This window comes from Saccharomyces cerevisiae, mitochondrion, assembly GCF_000146045.2.
Source record: "Saccharomyces cerevisiae S288c mitochondrion, complete genome".
NCBI classification, from domain to species: Eukaryota; Fungi; Ascomycota; class Saccharomycetes; order Saccharomycetales; family Saccharomycetaceae; genus Saccharomyces; species Saccharomyces cerevisiae.
The window spans coordinates 13,577-33,349 of NC_001224.1; the positions used below are offsets into that span (position 1 = coordinate 13,577).

Sequence of the window (19,773 nt, forward strand, 5' to 3'; positions counted from 1 at the left end):
ATTTATAAAGATATAAAAGAATTGTTTAAAGTTATAACTAAAATATTATATAGTATTCATTAATAATTAATATTATAAATTCAACTATTGTTATATTTATAAATAGAATAATATATTATTATCCTTTAAGATATAACAATAATTATTTAAATTAAATTAAATTAAATTTAATTAATTTTTTTTTTTAATGAATATAATAATAATAATATTATTAAAATTAATATATAAAAAAAAAGTAAAAATGGTACAAAGATGATTATATTCAACAAATGCAAAAGATATTGCAGTATTATATTTTATGTTAGCTATTTTTAGTGGTATGGCAGGAACAGCAATGTCTTTAATCATTAGATTAGAATTAGCTGCACCTGGTTCACAATATTTACATGGTAATTCACAATTATTTAATGGTGCGCCTCTCAGTGCGTATATTTCGTTGATGCGTCTAGCATTAGTATTATGAATCATCAATAGATACTTAAAACATATGACTAACTCAGTAGGGGCTAACTTTACGGGGACAATAGCATGTCATAAAACACCTATGATTAGTGTAGGTGGAGTTAAGTGTTACATGGTTAGGTTAACGAACTTCTTACAAGTCTTTATCAGGATTACAATTTCCTCTTATCATTTGGATATAGTAAAACAAGTTTGATTATTTTACGTTGAGGTAATCAGATTATGATTCATTGTTTTAGATAGCACAGGCAGTGTGAAAAAGATGAAGGACCTAAATAACACAAAAGGAAATACGAAAAGTGAGGGATCAACTGAAAGAGGAAACTCTGGAGTTGACAGAGGTATAGTAGTACCGAATACTCAAATAAAAATGAGATTTTTAAATCAAGTTAGATACTATTCAGTAAATAATAATTTAAAAATAGGGAAGGATACCAATATTGAGTTATCAAAAGATACAAGTACTTCGGACTTGTTAGAATTTGAGAAATTAGTAATAGATAATATAAATGAGGAAAATATAAATAATAATTTATTAAGTATTATAAAAAACGTAGATATATTAATATTAGCATATAATAGAATTAAGAGTAAACCTGGTAATATAACTCCAGGTACAACATTAGAAACATTAGATGGTATAAATATAATATATTTAAATAAATTATCAAATGAATTAGGAACAGGTAAATTCAAATTTAAACCCATGAGAATAGTTAATATTCCTAAACCTAAAGGTGGTATAAGACCTTTAAGTGTAGGTAATCCAAGAGATAAAATTGTACAAGAAGTTATAAGAATAATTTTAGATACAATTTTTGATAAAAAGATATCAACACATTCACATGGTTTTAGAAAGAATATAAGTTGTCAAACAGCAATTTGAGAAGTTAGAAATATATTTGGTGGAAGTAATTGATTTATTGAAGTAGACTTAAAAAAATGTTTTGATACAATTTCTCATGATTTAATTATTAAAGAATTAAAAAGATATATTTCAGATAAAGGTTTTATTGATTTAGTATATAAATTATTAAGAGCTGGTTATATTGATGAGAAAGGAACTTATCATAAACCTATATTAGGTTTACCTCAAGGATCATTAATTAGTCCTATCTTATGTAATATTGTAATAACATTGGTAGATAATTGATTAGAAGATTATATTAATTTATATAATAAAGGTAAAGTTAAAAAACAACATCCTACATATAAAAAATTATCAAGAATAATTGCAAAAGCTAAAATATTTTCGACAAGATTAAAATTACATAAAGAAAGAGCTAAAGGCCCACTATTTATTTATAATGATCCTAATTTCAAGAGAATAAAATACGTTAGATATGCAGATGATATTTTAATTGGGGTATTAGGTTCAAAAAATGATTGTAAAATAATCAAAAGAGATTTAAACAATTTTTTAAATTCATTAGGTTTAACTATAAATGAAGAAAAAACTTTAATTACTTGTGCAACTGAACTACCAGCAAGATTTTTAGGTTATAATATTTCAATTACACCTTTAAAAAGAATACCTACAGTTACTAAACTAATTAGAGGTAAACTTATTAGAAGTAGAAATACAACTAGACCTATTATTAATGCACCAATTAGAGATATTATCAATAAATTAGCTACTAATGGATATTGTAAGCATAATAAAAATGGTAGAATAGGAGTGCCTACAAGAGTAGGTAGATGACTATATGAAGAACCTAGAACAATTATTAATAATTATAAAGCGTTAGGTAGAGGTATCTTAAATTATTATAAATTAGCTACTAATTATAAAAGATTAAGAGAAAGAATCTATTACGTATTATATTATTCATGTGTATTAACTTTAGCTAGTAAATATAGATTAAAAACAATAAGTAAAACTATTAAAAAATTTGGTTATAATTTAAATATTATTGAAAATGATAAATTAATTGCCAATTTTCCAAGAAATACTTTTGATAATATCAAAAAAATTGAAAATCATGGTATATTTATATATATATCAGAAGCTAAAGTAACTGATCCTTTTGAATATATCGATTCAATTAAATATATATTACCTACAGCTAAAGCTAATTTTAATAAACCTTGTAGTATTTGTAATTCAACTATTGATGTAGAAATACATCATGTTAAACAATTACATAGAGGTATATTAAAAGCACTTAAAGATTATATTCTAGGTAGAATAATTACCATAAACAGAAAACAAATTCCATTATGTAAACAATGTCATATTAAAACACATAAAAATAAATTTAAAAATATAGGACCTGGTATATAAAATCTATTATTAATGATACTCAATATGGAAAGCCGTATGATGGGAAACTATCACGTACGGTTTGGGAAAGGCTCTTTAACACGTGGCAACATAGGTTAATTTGCTATTTCATTTTTAGTAGTTGGTCATGCTGTATTAATGATTTTCTGTGCGCCGTTTCGCTTAATTTATCACTGTATTGAAGTGTTAATTGATAAACATATCTCTGTTTATTCAATTAATGAAAACTTTACCGTATCATTTTGGTTCTGATTATTAGTAGTAACATACATAGTATTTAGATACGTAAACCATATGGCTTACCCAGTTGGGGCCAACTCAACGGGGACAATAGCATGCCATAAAAGCGCTGGAGTAAAACAGCCAGCGCAAGGTAAGAACTGTCCGATGGCTAGGTTAACGAATTCCTGTAAAGAATGTTTAGGGTTCTCATTAACTCCTTCCCACTTGGGGATTGTGATTCATGCTTATGTATTGGAAGAAGAGGTACACGAGTTAACCAAAAATGAATCATTAGCTTTAAGTAAAAGTTGACATTTGGAGGGCTGTACGAGTTCAAATGGAAAATTAAGAAATACGGGATTGTCCGAAAGGGGAAACCCTGGGGATAACGGAGTCTTCATAGTACCCAAATTTAATTTAAATAAAGTGAGATACTTTAGTACTTTATCTAAATTAAATGCAAGGAAGGAAGACAGTTTAGCGTATTTAACAAAGATTAATACTACGGATTTTTCCGAGTTAAATAAATTAATAGAAAATAATCATAATAAACTTGAAACCATTAATACTAGAATTTTAAAATTAATGTCAGATATTAGAATGTTATTAATTGCTTATAATAAAATTAAAAGTAAGAAAGGTAATATATCTAAAGGTTCTAATAATATTACCTTAGATGGGATTAATATTTCATATTTAAATAAATTATCTAAAGATATTAACACTAATATGTTTAAATTTTCTCCGGTTAGAAGAGTTGAAATTCCTAAAACATCTGGAGGATTTAGACCTTTAAGTGTTGGAAATCCTAGAGAAAAAATTGTACAAGAAAGTATGAGAATAATATTAGAAATTATCTATAATAATAGTTTCTCTTATTATTCTCATGGATTTAGACCTAACTTATCTTGTTTAACAGCTATTATTCAATGTAAAAATTATATGCAATACTGTAATTGATTTATTAAAGTAGATTTAAATAAATGCTTTGATACAATTCCACATAATATGTTAATTAATGTATTAAATGAGAGAATCAAAGATAAAGGTTTCATAGACTTATTATATAAATTATTAAGAGCTGGATATGTTGATAAAAATAATAATTATCATAATACAACTTTAGGAATTCCTCAAGGTAGTGTTGTCAGTCCTATTTTATGTAATATTTTTTTAGATAAATTAGATAAATATTTAGAAAATAAATTTGAGAATGAATTCAATACTGGAAATATGTCTAATAGAGGTAGAAATCCAATTTATAATAGTTTATCATCTAAAATTTATAGATGTAAATTATTATCTGAAAAATTAAAATTGATTAGATTAAGAGACCATTACCAAAGAAATATGGGATCTGATAAAAGTTTTAAAAGAGCTTATTTTGTTAGATATGCTGATGATATTATCATTGGTGTAATGGGTTCTCATAATGATTGTAAAAATATTTTAAACGATATTAATAACTTCTTAAAAGAAAATTTAGGTATGTCAATTAATATAGATAAATCCGTTATTAAACATTCTAAAGAAGGAGTTAGTTTTTTAGGGTATGATGTAAAAGTTACACCTTGAGAAAAAAGACCTTATAGAATGATTAAAAAAGGTGATAATTTTATTAGGGTTAGACATCATACTAGTTTAGTTGTTAATGCCCCTATTAGAAGTATTGTAATAAAATTAAATAAACATGGCTATTGTTCTCATGGTATTTTAGGAAAACCCAGAGGGGTTGGAAGATTAATTCATGAAGAAATGAAAACCATTTTAATGCATTACTTAGCTGTTGGTAGAGGTATTATAAACTATTATAGATTAGCTACCAATTTTACCACATTAAGAGGTAGAATTACATACATTTTATTTTATTCATGTTGTTTAACATTAGCAAGAAAATTTAAATTAAATACTGTTAAGAAAGTTATTTTAAAATTCGGTAAAGTATTAGTTGATCCTCATTCAAAAGTTAGTTTTAGTATTGATGATTTTAAAATTAGACATAAAATAAATATAACTGATTCTAATTATACACCTGATGAAATTTTAGATAGATATAAATATATGTTACCTAGATCTTTATCATTATTTAGTGGTATTTGTCAAATTTGTGGTTCTAAACATGATTTAGAAGTACATCACGTAAGAACATTAAATAATGCTGCCAATAAAATTAAAGATGATTATTTATTAGGTAGAATGATTAAGATAAATAGAAAACAAATTACTATCTGTAAAACATGTCATTTTAAAGTTCATCAAGGTAAATATAATGGTCCAGGTTTATAATAATTATTATACTATTAAATATGCGTTAAATGGAGAGCCGTATGATATGAAAGTATCACGTACGGTTCGGAGAGGGCTCTTTTATATGAATGTTATTACATTCAGATAGGTTTGCTACTCTACTCTTAGTAATGCCTGCTTTAATTGGAGGTTTTGGTAACCAAAAAAGATATGAAAGTAATAATAATAATAATCAAGTAATAGAAAATAAAGAATATAATTTAAAATTAAATTATGATAAGTTGGGACCTTATTTAGCTGGATTAATTGAAGGTGATGGAACTATTCTAGTTCAAAATTCATCTTCAATAAAAAAATCTAAATATAGACCGTTAATTGTTGTAGTATTTAAATTAGAAGATTTAGAATTAGCTAATTATTTATGTAATTTAACTAAATGTGGAAAAGTGTATAAAAAAATTAATCGTAATTATGTATTATGACTTATTCATGATTTAAAAGGTGTATATACATTATTAAATATTATTAATGGATATATGAGAACACCTAAATATGAAGCATTTGTTAGAGGTGCTGAATTTATAAATAATTATATTAATTCAACAACAATTCTACATAATAAATTAAAAAATATAGATAATATTAAAATTAAACCATTAGATACATCAGATATTGGTTCAAACGCTTGATTAGCTGGTATGACAGATGCAGATGGTAATTTTTCTATTAATTTAATAAATGGTAAAAATCGTTCTAGTAGAGCAATGCCTTATTATTGTTTAGAATTAAGACAAAATTATCAAAAAAATTCTAATAATAATAATATTAATTTTTCTTATTTTTATATTATGTCTGCAATTGCACTATATTTTAATGTTAATTTATATAGTAGAGAACGTAATTTAAATTTATTAGTATCTCTTAATAATACGTATAAACTATATTATAGTTATAAAGTAATAGTGGCTAATCTATATAAAAATATTAAAGTAATAGAATACTTTAATAAATATTCTTTATTATCATCTAAACACTTAGATTTTTTAGATTGATCTAAATTAGTTATTTTAATTAATAATGAGGGTCAAAGTATAAAACTTAATGGTAGTTGAGAATTAGGTATAAATTTACGTAAAGATTATAATAAAACTAGAACTACGTTTACTTGATCTCATTTAAAAAATACATATTTAGAAAATAAATAAATAAATTATTATTACTTTCTTCCCCTCCGAATCCGTAATATATTTACGGATATATAATCTCGTAGTGTAAAAGGTGTAACGAGATTATTAATAAGTTGCCGTAATATATTGTAAAATATATTATTATTACAACACTATATGCGGGAAAACCCTAAAGTCATAATATAATATTATCCCCACGAGGGCCACACATGTGTGGCCCTCGCGGGGTATGGTAAATTTAATTAAGTTATAAATGTACTATAGTATTAAAAATTATTATGAATAATTTCCCCACCCCCATGCGAAGCATGGGGGGGGGTATAAGTATGGACAATCCGCAGGAAACCAAATAATAATTAATATCCTGAAACAAAGTAAGTGAAGGAGATATCTTAAAATATATATAATATATATTTTATAAATTATTATGTAGGATCCTCAGAGACTACACGTGTTGCACCCATTATATTATGTATAATGGGTTGAAGATATAGTCCAAATATAATTGAAAGATTATAATAAAATGAACTATTTATTACCATTAATAATTGGAGCTACAGATACAGCATTTCCAAGAATTAATAACATTGCTTTTTGAGTATTACCTATGGGGTTAGTATGTTTAGTTACATCAACTTTAGTAGAATCAGGTGCTGGTACAGGGTGAACTGTCTATCCACCATTATCATCTATTCAGGCACATTCAGGACCTAGTGTAGATTTAGCAATTTTTGCATTACATTTAACATCAATTTCATCATTATTAGGTGCTATTAATTTCATTGTAACAACATTAAATATGAGAACAAATGGTATGACAATGCATAAATTACCATTATTTGTATGATCAATTTTCATTACAGCGTTCTTATTATTATTATCATTACCTGTATTATCTGCTGGTATTACAATGTTATTATTAGATAGAAACTTCAATACTTCATTCTTTGAAGTATCAGGAGGTGGTGACCCAATCTTATACGAGCATTTATTTTGATTCTTTGGTCAAACAGTGGCCCTTATTATTATATTAATAATATATAATGATATGCATTTTTCTAAATGCTGGAAATTATTAAAAAAATGAATTACAAATATTATAAGTCTATTATTTAAAGCCTTATTTGTAAAAATATTCATATCTTATAATAATCAGCAGGATAAGATAATAAATAATCTTATATTAAAAAAAGATAATATTAAAAGATCCTCAGAGACTACAAGAAAAATATTAAATAATTCAATAAATAAAAAATTTAATCAATGATTAGCTGGATTAATTGATGGTGATGGATATTTTGGTATTGTAAGTAAGAAATATGTATCATTAGAAATTCTAGTAGCATTAGAAGATGAAATAGCTTTAAAAGAAATTCAAAATAAATTTGGTGGTTCTATTAAATTAAGATCAGGTGTAAAAGCTATTAGATATAGATTACTTAATAAAACTGGTATAATTAAATTAATTAATGCAGTTAATGGTAATATTAGAAATACTAAAAGATTAGTACAATTTAATAAAGTTTGTATTTTATTAGGTATTGATTTTATTTATCCAATTAAATTAACTAAAGATAATAGTTGATTTGTTGGATTTTTTGATGCTGATGGTACAATTAATTATTCATTTAAAAATAATCATCCTCAATTAACAATTTCTGTAACTAATAAATATTTACAAGATGTACAAGAATATAAAAATATTTTAGGTGGTAATATTTATTTTGATAAATCACAAAATGGTTATTATAAATGATCCATTCAATCAAAAGATATAGTATTAAATTTTATTAATGATTATATTAAAATAAATCCATCAAGAACACTAAAAATAAATAAATTATATTTAAGTAAAGAATTTTATAATTTAAAAGAATTAAAAGCTTATAATAAATCTTCTGATTCAATACAATATAAAGCATGATTAAATTTTGAAAATAAATGAAAAAATAAATAAATTATTTAATAAAGATATAGTCCAAATTATATATATATAATATATATATATATAACAAGCACCCTGAAGTATATATTTTAATTATTCCTGGATTTGGTATTATTTCACATGTAGTATCAACATATTCTAAAAAACCTGTATTTGGTGAAATTTCAATGGTATATGCTATGGCTTCAATTGGATTATTAGGATTCTTAGTATGATCACATCATATGTATATTGTAGGATTAGATGCAGATCTTAGAGCATATTTCCTATCTGCACTAATGATTATTGCAATTCCAACAGGAATTAAAATTTTCTCATGATTAATAAATCCCTTTAGCAAGGATAAAAATAAAAATAAAAATAAAAAGTTGATCAGAAATTATCAAAAAATAAATAATAATAATATAATAAAAACATATTTAAATAATAATAATATAATTATAATAAATATATATAAAGGTAATTTATATGATATTTATCCAAGATCAAATAGAAATTATATTCAACCAAATAATATTAATAAAGAATTAGTAGTATATGGTTATAATTTAGAATCTTGTGTTGGTATACCTCTATATACTAATATTGTAAAACATATAGTAGGTATTCCTAATAATATTTTATATATTATAACAGGTATTTTATTAACAGATGGTTGAATTGATTATCTATCTAAAAAAGATTTAGATAAAAAAACAATTATAGAAATTAATTGTAGATTTAGATTAAAACAATCAATAATTCATAGTGAATATTTAATATATGTATTTATATTATTATCACATTATTGTATAAGTTATCCTAAAATAAAAATTGCTAAAGTTAAAGGTAAATCATATAATCAATTAGAATTTTATACTAGATCATTACCATGTTTTACTATTTTAAGATATATATTTTATAATGGTAGAGTAAAAATTGTACCTAATAATTTATATGATTTATTAAATTATGAATCTTTAGCTCATATAATTATATGTGATGGTTCATTTGTAAAAGGTGGAGGTTTATATTTAAATTTACAATCTTTTCTAACTAAAGAATTAATTTTTATTATAAATATTTTAAAAATTAAATTTAATTTAAATTGTCTATTACATAAATCTAGAAATAAATATCTTATTTATATAAGAGTAGAATCTGTTAAAAGATTATTTCCTATAATTTATAAATATATTTTACCTTCTATAAGATATAAATTTGATATTATATTATGACAAAAAAAATATAATATGATTAATTAATTAATTAATTAATTAATTTATTTATTATTTACTTTTTTGATATATATAGAGGCAAACTCGAGGAAAACCATATAATTAGAATAAGTAATAATTATATGACAACCGTCGAACTAAATCATATTCAAGAAATTAATATGTAAAAGCGTAGAGATTAGACGCCTCTGGTTATCTAAGTAATATATATATATATATTATATGATAACATAAGGTATAATCCAATGAGATCAGTAATGATTTTAAAACAATAATTTTGTTTTAAGTATTAATAATAATATTAATATTCGACCTCTTAATTGAGGATATTATAATCATAATTTTTTATATTATAATATAAAATTTAACTAGCTAGATAATATTATATAAAAAAAAAAAATAATATTATATAAATTAATTAAAATAATTTTTATTAATTGAAACTGAAATGTTTTAAAGTTAAATAAAAGAGCTCTAATCCATGGTGGTTCAATTAGATTAGCACTACCTATGTTATATGCAATTGCATTCTTATTCTTATTCACAATGGGTGGTTTAACTGGTGTTGCCTTAGCTAACGCCTCATTAGATGTAGCATTCCACGATATTAATTTAATAAGTGTCGTGCTTAAAATTCACTAAAATAATATATAATAAATTATAATAAATATATAAAAAAAATAAAAAAAATAAAAAAAAATTAATATCTTATGATTAATTTTATATAAATAAAAATTTATTAAATATTATTGGTTATATATATATATATATTAATAATAAAAAAATATATATATATATATAGCTAACGGGGAAACTCTTATAATTATTATTTATATAATAAATAAGACAATCCCGTGATAACTTTAATATATATATATTATATATTAAAGTATTGTAGAGACTAAACGTGAATGATTTTAATATTATTTAAATATTAAAATTAAGAGATAGTCCAATCTTATATGTAAATATAAGTTAATACCAAAAAAAAAATAATATTATTTTGACTTATTATATATTAATATTATTAATAATAATTTTAACTAATAATAAAGTTTTTATAGAAACTTTATATTATTATTTAATATTTAATTTTCAATTAATATCTCCTTTTGGGGTTCCGGTCCCTGGTCCGGCCCCCGAAACTAAAGATATTAAGAATTTATATGAATCAATTATAAATAATTATATTAATATTTTAAATAAATATCTTATTAATATTAATAAAGATAATATTAATAAATTAAAATTTTTAGATAATTATACTGAAGAAGAAAAAGGTTATTATTTATCTGGATTATTTGAAGGAGATGGTAATATTTATACTAGATGTTTTTCAATTACTTTTTCTTTAGAAGATGTTTTATTAGCTAATTATTTATGTCTTTATTTTAAAATTGGTCATATTACAGCTAAATATAATTTTAATAAAGAATTAACAGCTGTTAAATGAAATATTATAAAAAAAAAAGAACAAGAAGTATTTATAAATTATATTAATGGTAAATTATTAACATATAAAAGATATGATCAATATTTTAAATATAATTTTAATAATCGTTTAAATATTAAATTATTAAAACCTAAAGAATTTGATTTACTATTAAATCCTTGATTAACAGGTTTTAATGATGCTGATGGTTATTTTTATCTAGGTTTTCAAAAACATAAAAATAGTCAATGATTAAAATTTCATTTAGAATTATCACAAAAAGATAGTTATATTTTAGTCCGGCCCGCCCCCGCGGGGCGGACCCCAAAGGAGATATTATTAAAAAATATTTTAAACTTGGTGGTATTTTAAAAAGAGATTATAAATCTGGTGCTACAGCTTATATTTATAAAGCTCAATCATCAAAAGCTATAAAACCTTTTATTGAATATTTTAATAATTATCAACCATTAAGTCTTAGAAGATATAAACAATATTTATTATTAAATATTGCTTACTTATTAAAATTAAATAAATTACATATATTACTTAATTCTTTATTAATATTAAAAGAATTAATATTATTACAAAGTGTTAAAAATATATCTTTAGAAATAAAAAATGAATTAAATAATAGAGTTAAAATTATTATTAATAAACTTCATTATAACAATATCGAATAATGATAATATTAAAGAGTAAAATTCTTAAAGTGTTAATTAAATAATATTCTTTTTTTTTTATGACTTACTACGTGGTGGGACATTTTCGTGCGGTCTGAAAGTTATCATAAATAATATTTACCATATAATAATGGATAAATTATATTTTTATCAATATAAGTCTAATTACAAGTGTATTAAAATGGTAACATAAATATGCTAAGCTGTAATGACAAAAGTATCCATATTCTTGACAGTTATATTATAAAAAAAGATGAAGGAACTTTGACTGATCTAATATGCTCAACGAAAGTGAATCAAATGTTATAAAATTACTTACACCACTAATTGAAAACCTGTCTGATATTCAATTATTATTTATTATTATATAATTATATAATAATAAATAAAATGGTTGATGTTATGTATTGGAAATGAGCATACGATAAATCATATAACCATTAGTAATATAATTTGAGAGCTAAGTTAGATATTTACGTATTTATGATAAAACAGAATAAACCCTATAAATTATTATTATTAATAATAAAAAATAATAATAATACCAATATATATATTATTTAATTTATTATTATTATATTAATAAAATTTAATATATATTATAAATAATTATTGGATTAAGAAATATAATATTTTATAGAAATTTTCTTTATATTTAGAGGGTAAAAGATTGTATAAAAAGCTAATGCCATATTGTAATGATATGGATAAGAATTATTATTCTAAAGATGAAAATCTGCTAACTTATACTATAGGTGATATGCCTATCTTTATTTATATATATATTATTATTATTAATAATAAAAAAAAAAATTAAAAAAAAGATAGGAGGTTTATATATAACTGATAAATATTTATTATATTATTTTTTTTTATAATAAATATTAAAAGATATTGCGTGAGCCGTATGCGATGAAAGTCGCACGTACGGTTCTTACCGGGGGAAAACTTGTAAAGGTCTACCTATCGGGATACTATGTATTATCAATGGGTGCTATTTTCTCTTTATTTGCAGGATACTATTATTGAAGTCCTCAAATTTTAGGTTTAAACTATAATGAAAAATTAGCTCAAATTCAATTCTGATTAATTTTCATTGGGGCTAATGTTATTTTCTTCCCAATGCATTTTTTAGGTATTAATGGTATGCCTAGAAGAATTCCTGATTATCCTGATGCTTTCGCAGGATGAAATTATGTCGCTTCTATTGGTTCATTCATTGCACTATTATCATTATTCTTATTTATCTATATTTTATATGATCAATTAGTTAATGGATTAAACAATAAAGTTAATAATAAATCAGTTATTTATAATAAAGCACCTGATTTTGTAGAATCTAATCTTATCTTTAATTTAAATACAGTTAAATCTTCATCTATCGAATTCTTATTAACTTCTCCACCAGCTGTACACTCATTTAATACACCAGCTGTACAATCTTAAGTTATAAAATTTAATTATTTACTTAATAATTAAAAAGTAAATATTATATCTAAACTTAATAATATAATAATAATATTCTTATAAAAATATATAAAAAAAAATATATAAAATTTATTAAAATATCTCCTTTCGGGAACTATAATATATTTATATAAATAAATACTAATATAATCCTATTATATATATATATATATAAAATAATATATATATATAATTAATATAAATAATATTTATAATAATTTTTTAATAATATATATAATTTAATATATTAATGAATATTATATAATTATTAAATATATTATAATATTATTATTATTTTATAATAAAAATATTTTTAATACTAATTATTATTTATTATTTATAAATATATAAATAGTATGTTTAATATTATTAATACTAAAAAAAATATAATTATAATTAGGATCTAACAATACATTTATCTGATTAATATTAATATTAATATTAATATTTATATTAATAAACGGATTAAATTAATTGTATCCAATTTAATTAAATTATAGATATATTATTTATAATATTAATATATTGTTTTATTAAAAAGGTAAAAATAGTTTTTATTTTATATATAAATATAGGATATAAATAAATATATTATAGTGAACCCCGAAAGGAGAATATATTAAGAATATATTTATATTTTACATATAATTATTTATAATATAAATATCTCCGCAAAGCCGGATTAATGTAATTATTTAATAATTTTATTTAATAATTTATTAAAATAAATATTTACATTTGATAATATTTATATTATGTCAGTTATTTTATATTAATGTTTAATCTATTATAATATTTTTTTTTATAAATATATTATTTATTTATATTAATTATATATATATATTATTTTTATAATATATATATATTTTTATTAAATATTTATTAAATATTTATTAAATTATTATAATGTTGTTATTAATCTTATTAAAAAATATATATAAAAATGCCACAATTAGTTCCATTTTATTTTATGAATCAATTAACATATGGTTTCTTATTAATGATTCTATTATTAATTTTATTCTCACAATTCTTTTTACCTATGATCTTAAGATTATATGTATCTAGATTATTTATTTCTAAATTATAATATATATTATTAATTTATTTATTCATATAAATATTATTATTATATATAAATATTAATAATATTTATACTTATTTAATAATAATAAAATAAAAAATAATTATAATTTAATATATTTAATATATTTCCTTACGGACTATATATTTATATATATATATTAAATACAATTTAATTTAATTTAATTATGTTATTTATTAAATAAAGTTATATTATGATATAATAACAATATTATATATTATTATATAATTATAATATATTTTAATATAATTATCAAAAGAAATAATAAAAAAATATTAATAAGAATATAATTTAATAATTATTAAAAAAAAATTCTTATAGTCCGGCCCGCCCCCCCCGCGGGGCGGACCCCAAAGGAGGAGTAATAAAAATTATTAAATACAAATATTATATATATATAATTCATTATATATATATATATATAATAATTAATCTTATTTTTTTATATATTTATTTATATATCTATTTATATTTTATATATATTTATTTATATATCTAAGGGGTTCGGTCCCTCCCCCCGTAAGTATAATATACGGGGGTGGGTCCCTCACTATTTATATTTTTATTTTATATATTTTATATATTTATAAATAAAGTATAATAAGATATAATTATGATTAATTATTTATAAGTTATAGTTTTATAAATTTATAATTATTATGTTTAATTTATTAAATACATATATTACATCACCATTAGATCAATTTGAGATTAGACTATTATTTGGTTTACAATCATCATTTATTGATTTAAGTTGTTTAAATTTAACAACATTTTCATTATATACTATTATTGTATTATTAGTTATTACAAGTTTATATCTATTAACTAATAATAATAATAAAATTATTGGTTCAAGATGATTAATTTCACAAGAAGCTATTTATGATACTATTATAAATATGCTTAAAGGACAAATTGGAGGTAAAAATTGAGGTTTATATTTCCCTATGATCTTTACATTATTTATGTTTATTTTTATTGCTAATTTAATTAGTATGATTCCATACTCATTTGCATTATCAGCTCATTTAGTATTTATTATCTCTTTAAGTATTGTTATTTGATTAGGTAATACTATTTTAGGTTTATATAAACATGGTTGAGTATTCTTCTCATTATTCGTACCTGCTGGTACACCATTACCATTAGTACCTTTATTAGTTATTATTGAAACTTTATCTTATTTCGCTAGAGCTATTTCATTAGGTTTAAGATTAGGTTCTAATATCTTAGCTGGTCATTTATTAATGGTTATTTTAGCTGGTTTACTATTTAATTTTATGTTAATTAATTTATTTACTTTAGTATTCGGTTTTGTACCTTTAGCTATGATCTTAGCCATTATGATGTTAGAATTCGCTATTGGTATCATTCAGGGATATGTCTGGGCTATTTTAACAGCATCATATTTAAAAGATGCAGTATACTTACATTAAATTATAAAATAAAATTATAAAATAAAATAATTTACATATGGAGTATTAAACTATAATAAATACAATATACCCCATCCCCCCCTTTTAATAATATTCTTTTATCTAATAAAATATTTATTTATTAATATTATTATTATCTTCTTCAAGGACTTATTTAATATATTTAATAACTTATTATACTTATTTATATTTATAATTAATACAAATATATTATTAATCTTACTCCTTCGGAGTTCGGCCCCCCATAAGGGGGGGACCTCACTCCTTCCCCACTGCACTGGATGCGGGGACTTATTTTTATTATTATTATTTAATCTTTATTTATAAAATTATATATTATATATAAATTATTATACTTAATAATTAAAAAAAAACCTCTAATTATTATTAATATTATATATAATATATATATTCTCATTAATGTTATATATAATATATATATTCTCATTAATATATTAATATAGTATTAAAAAAAATAAAATATTTAATAAATATTATTATTAATAATATTTATTAAAAATAATATAACATAATAAATATAAGATTATTATATAATATATTTATTATATCATATAGTTCCGGGGCCCGGCCACGGGAGCCGGAACCCCGGAAGGAGAAATTATAACATATTTTTTAATAATATTCATATTTATTTTATATACAAATAAATATATTTATTTAGAATAATAAAAAAAAATAATAAATAAATATATTATTATCATTATTATACTTTATTCATTATTTATTATAATAATTATATATAACAATTATAATATATAATTATATTTTATATAATATTATATTAATATTTAATATATTTATTATTATTATTACTTCTATGGAAACTTTATATTTTAGATATTTTTATTATTATTATTAATTTATAATGTTATATTTTTGATTTATAAATATATAAGTCCCGGTTTCTTACGAAACCGGGACCTCGGAGACGTAATAGGGGGAGGGGGTGGGTGATAATAACCAGAATATTCAATAAATACAGAGCACACATTAGATAAATTTTATAATATAACCAATATAAAATAAAATTAAAATAATTAATATATATATATAAATATAATAAATTATTATATATAAATATATATAATTTTTATAATAAATATTATAATATTATATAAATAAATAATTATAATATATAATAAATATATAATAATAATAAAAATATTAACAATATAATAAAAATTTATAATATAAATATAAATTATAAATAAGTTAAATTAATAAAATAATAAATGATTAACAAGAAGATATCTGGGGTCCCATTAATAATTATTATTTTCAATAATAATTGGGACCCCCCACCATTATAATATCATATTAATTAATATAATAATAATGTATATAAAATAGAAATAATAATTAATATAATAATAATAATATATATAAAATAGAAATAATAATTAAATATATATATAAATAATTATTTATATAATATATTATAAATAATAATAATAATAAATATTTATTAATTAATAATGATTATAAATATTTTATTTAATATAAATTTATAACTATTTTATTATATATATATTTTTTATTCATAAAAATTCCTTTTGAGGATTTTTATTTTATATAAATATCTTCTAATATTTATAATAAATAATAATATATTCATTATATTTATAATTATATATAATGTAATACGGGTAAACATTACCCGTTGTTCACGGGTAATGTTTACCCTATTTTATATAATTCTTAATAAATATATTTATATTTTTATATAAAAAAAATTATAATAATTTATTAATTCTCCTTTCGGGGTTCCGGCTCCCGTGGCCGGAACTCCGGAACTATAAAAATAATTTTAATATAATTTATATATTTTATGATTAATATAATATATTATTAATGTAACTCCTTCGGGATTTGGTCCCCCTCGTAAGTATATAGTATATAGTATATAGTATACGGGGGGTCCCTCACTCCTTCGGGGTTCGGTCCTCCCTTACGGGTACGGATACGGATACGAATATGGGGAGTCCCTCACTCCTTATCACTACGCTGAAGGTGGAATTTATTTTATATTATTATTAAATCTTTATTTATTTAATTATATATTTAATATATATATTATTATAATAAAACACCTAATTATTATTAATGTTATATTTAATATAATATATATATTCTTAAAAATTTATATAATATAAATAAATAAAAAAAAAAGAAAGTACATAATTAATATTATTATAAATAATATTATTAAAAAGAATATAATATAATTAATAGAAAGACGTTTTAAAAATAAAAATAAAAATAAAAATAAAAATAAAAATAAAAATAAAAATAAAAATAAAAGAGTTTTGGTTTACATATCAAGACCCAATTCAATTGAAACTATTTATTTATTAATCTCCTCCCCTCCCCCTCACTATTATTATAAGTACAATTAGGGCGCCAACCCCGCAGTGTTATTTACTGGGAAATGTTTATCCCAATTAATATAATAACGAGAGTTATTAATTATTATTTATAAATTCATATAATGTAATATAATGTAATGTAATTAATAGAACATTATTGTGTTATTCACCAGTGTTAAGATATATTAATCCCAATTTTATTTAATAGTGAAGATTATATTTTATTAATTATGAATCCATATTATTATTATTTAATATATTTATAATATTATATATAATTATAATTATAAATAATTTATATAAAAAAAGTTTTATTAAAAAATATTATTAAAAATATAATATTAATAATAAATAAAAATAATATTATACTCTTAATAGAATTTATAATGATAAAAATTAAGATGAAGACTTTTTTTTATAATTATTATAAATTTATATAAAAATAATATATATATATTTATATTTATTTTATTAATATATATAATATATTTATGTATATTAAAAAGATATATTTAAATATTTTTATTTTTTTTTTATAAGATAATTTTTGTAAATATATAAGTAATAAATTAAGTTTTATAGGGGGAGGGGGTGGGTGATTAGAAACTTAACTGAATAATATATATAAAGCATACATTAGTTAATATTTAATAATATAATCAATATATAATAATTATAAAATAATTAATTATATAATAATAATAATGTATAAACAATATAATAAATTGTATAAAATAAAATATAAATCATAAATAAAGCTAAATTAATAAAATAATAAATGATAAACAAGAAGATATCCGGGTCCCAATAATAATTATTATTGAAAATAATAATTGGGACCCCATATAGAATATAAATAATTAAATATATATATATAAATAATAATTTATATAATATATTATAAATAAATAATAATAAATATTATTAATCTATAATAATTATAAATATTTTATTAATATAAATTTAATAATTATATATATTTTTATAATAACTCCGAAAGAGTAAGGAGATATTAATTTCTTATAAAAATTTATTAATAATAATAATATATAAAATATATAAATAATATATTATATATAAAATAAAATAAAATAAATAATATATTAAAAATATTGAAAGTATTTTAATAAATAATAAATTTAAAATTCATATTTATAATAATAAATAAATAAATAAATAAATAAGTAAATATTTAGATTCTCATTAATATTAATATTTATATTTCTTTTTTTTTATAATAATAAAAATATCATATATAAATATAATATAATATAATATAATAAATTATTATATATAAATAATAAATATTAAATATAATATATAATAATATATAATCTTACAATTTATAATTTAATAAAGAAGGAAATAAATAATAATAACTCCTTTTGGGGTTCCGGTGGGGTTCACACCTTTATAAATAATAAATAAAGATGTTTACTCCTCTTCGGGGTTCCGGTCCCCTTTTTGGGTTCCGGAACTAATTAATATTTTATATAATAATAATAATATATTAATATAATTTCATTATTAATAAATATCTCCTGCGGGGTTCGGTTCCCCCCCGTAAGGGGGGGGTCCCTCACTCCTTCGGAGCGTACTATTATTATAAATAATTATATATTATAATATAATTAAAAAGTATTATAATTGAAACGAAAATTGTAATTTTAAATGGAATAATAATTATTATATATTT

General features: G+C 20.2%; 9 protein-coding genes across 9 annotated transcripts, besides 2 other annotated features; all 9 read left to right on the forward strand. All coding sequences in view use genetic code 3, as the record gives it.

Annotated features, from left to right (window-relative positions):
• The first annotated feature begins 241 nt into the window (after positions 1-241).
• Positions 242-2,746, forward strand: AI1 (intron-encoded reverse transcriptase aI1). Its single transcript has one exon. The coding sequence runs from the start codon at positions 242-244 to the stop codon at positions 2,744-2,746; it is 2,505 nt and encodes an 834-aa protein (NP_009310.1).
• On the forward strand, positions 242-5,254 carry AI2 (intron-encoded reverse transcriptase aI2). The gene is made up of 2 exons: positions 242-410; positions 2,859-5,254. The coding sequence occupies exons 1-2, from the start codon at positions 242-244 to the stop codon at positions 5,252-5,254; spliced, it is 2,565 nt and encodes an 854-aa protein (NP_009309.1).
• AI3 (intron-encoded DNA endonuclease aI3) lies at positions 242-6,420 on the forward strand. The gene is made up of 3 exons: positions 242-410; positions 2,859-2,894; positions 5,378-6,420. The coding sequence occupies exons 1-3, from the start codon at positions 242-244 to the stop codon at positions 6,418-6,420; spliced, it is 1,248 nt and encodes a 415-aa protein (NP_009308.2).
• AI4 (intron-encoded DNA endonuclease aI4) lies at positions 242-8,359 on the forward strand. Its single transcript has 4 exons — positions 242-410; positions 2,859-2,894; positions 5,378-5,415; positions 6,932-8,359. The coding sequence occupies exons 1-4, from the start codon at positions 242-244 to the stop codon at positions 8,357-8,359; spliced, it is 1,671 nt and encodes a 556-aa protein (NP_009307.2).
• Positions 242-9,591, forward strand: AI5_ALPHA (intron-encoded DNA endonuclease aI5 alpha). The gene is made up of 5 exons: positions 242-410; positions 2,859-2,894; positions 5,378-5,415; positions 6,932-7,408; positions 8,419-9,591. Exons 1-5 carry the CDS (start codon positions 242-244, stop codon positions 9,589-9,591), a joined length of 1,893 nt encoding a protein of 630 aa, NP_009306.1.
• COX1 (cytochrome c oxidase subunit 1) lies at positions 242-13,125 on the forward strand. Its single transcript has 8 exons — positions 242-410; positions 2,859-2,894; positions 5,378-5,415; positions 6,932-7,408; positions 8,419-8,670; positions 10,036-10,170; positions 11,742-11,766; positions 12,653-13,125. Exons 1-8 carry the CDS (start codon positions 242-244, stop codon positions 13,123-13,125), a joined length of 1,605 nt encoding a protein of 534 aa, NP_009305.1.
• AI5_BETA (intron-encoded DNA endonuclease aI5 beta) lies at positions 10,580-11,679 on the forward strand. Its single transcript has 2 exons — positions 10,580-11,294; positions 11,330-11,679. The coding sequence occupies exons 1-2, from the start codon at positions 10,580-10,582 to the stop codon at positions 11,677-11,679; spliced, it is 1,065 nt and encodes a 354-aa protein (NP_009311.2).
• A 964-nt stretch (positions 13,126-14,089) lies between the features above and the next one.
• ATP8 (F1F0 ATP synthase subunit 8) lies at positions 14,090-14,236 on the forward strand. Its single transcript has one exon. It carries the CDS (start codon positions 14,090-14,092, stop codon positions 14,234-14,236), a length of 147 nt encoding a protein of 48 aa, NP_009312.1.
• A 674-nt stretch (positions 14,237-14,910) lies between these two features.
• ATP6 (F1F0 ATP synthase subunit a) lies at positions 14,911-15,690 on the forward strand. Its single transcript has one exon. It carries the CDS (start codon positions 14,911-14,913, stop codon positions 15,688-15,690), a length of 780 nt encoding a protein of 259 aa, NP_009313.1.
• A 953-nt stretch (positions 15,691-16,643) lies between these two features.
• Positions 16,644-17,018: an origin of replication (ORI7; Mitochondrial origin of replication).
• Positions 17,019-18,654: 1,636 nt separating this feature from the next.
• Positions 18,655-18,925: an origin of replication (ORI2; Mitochondrial origin of replication).
• The last annotated feature ends 848 nt before the right edge of the window (positions 18,926-19,773 follow it).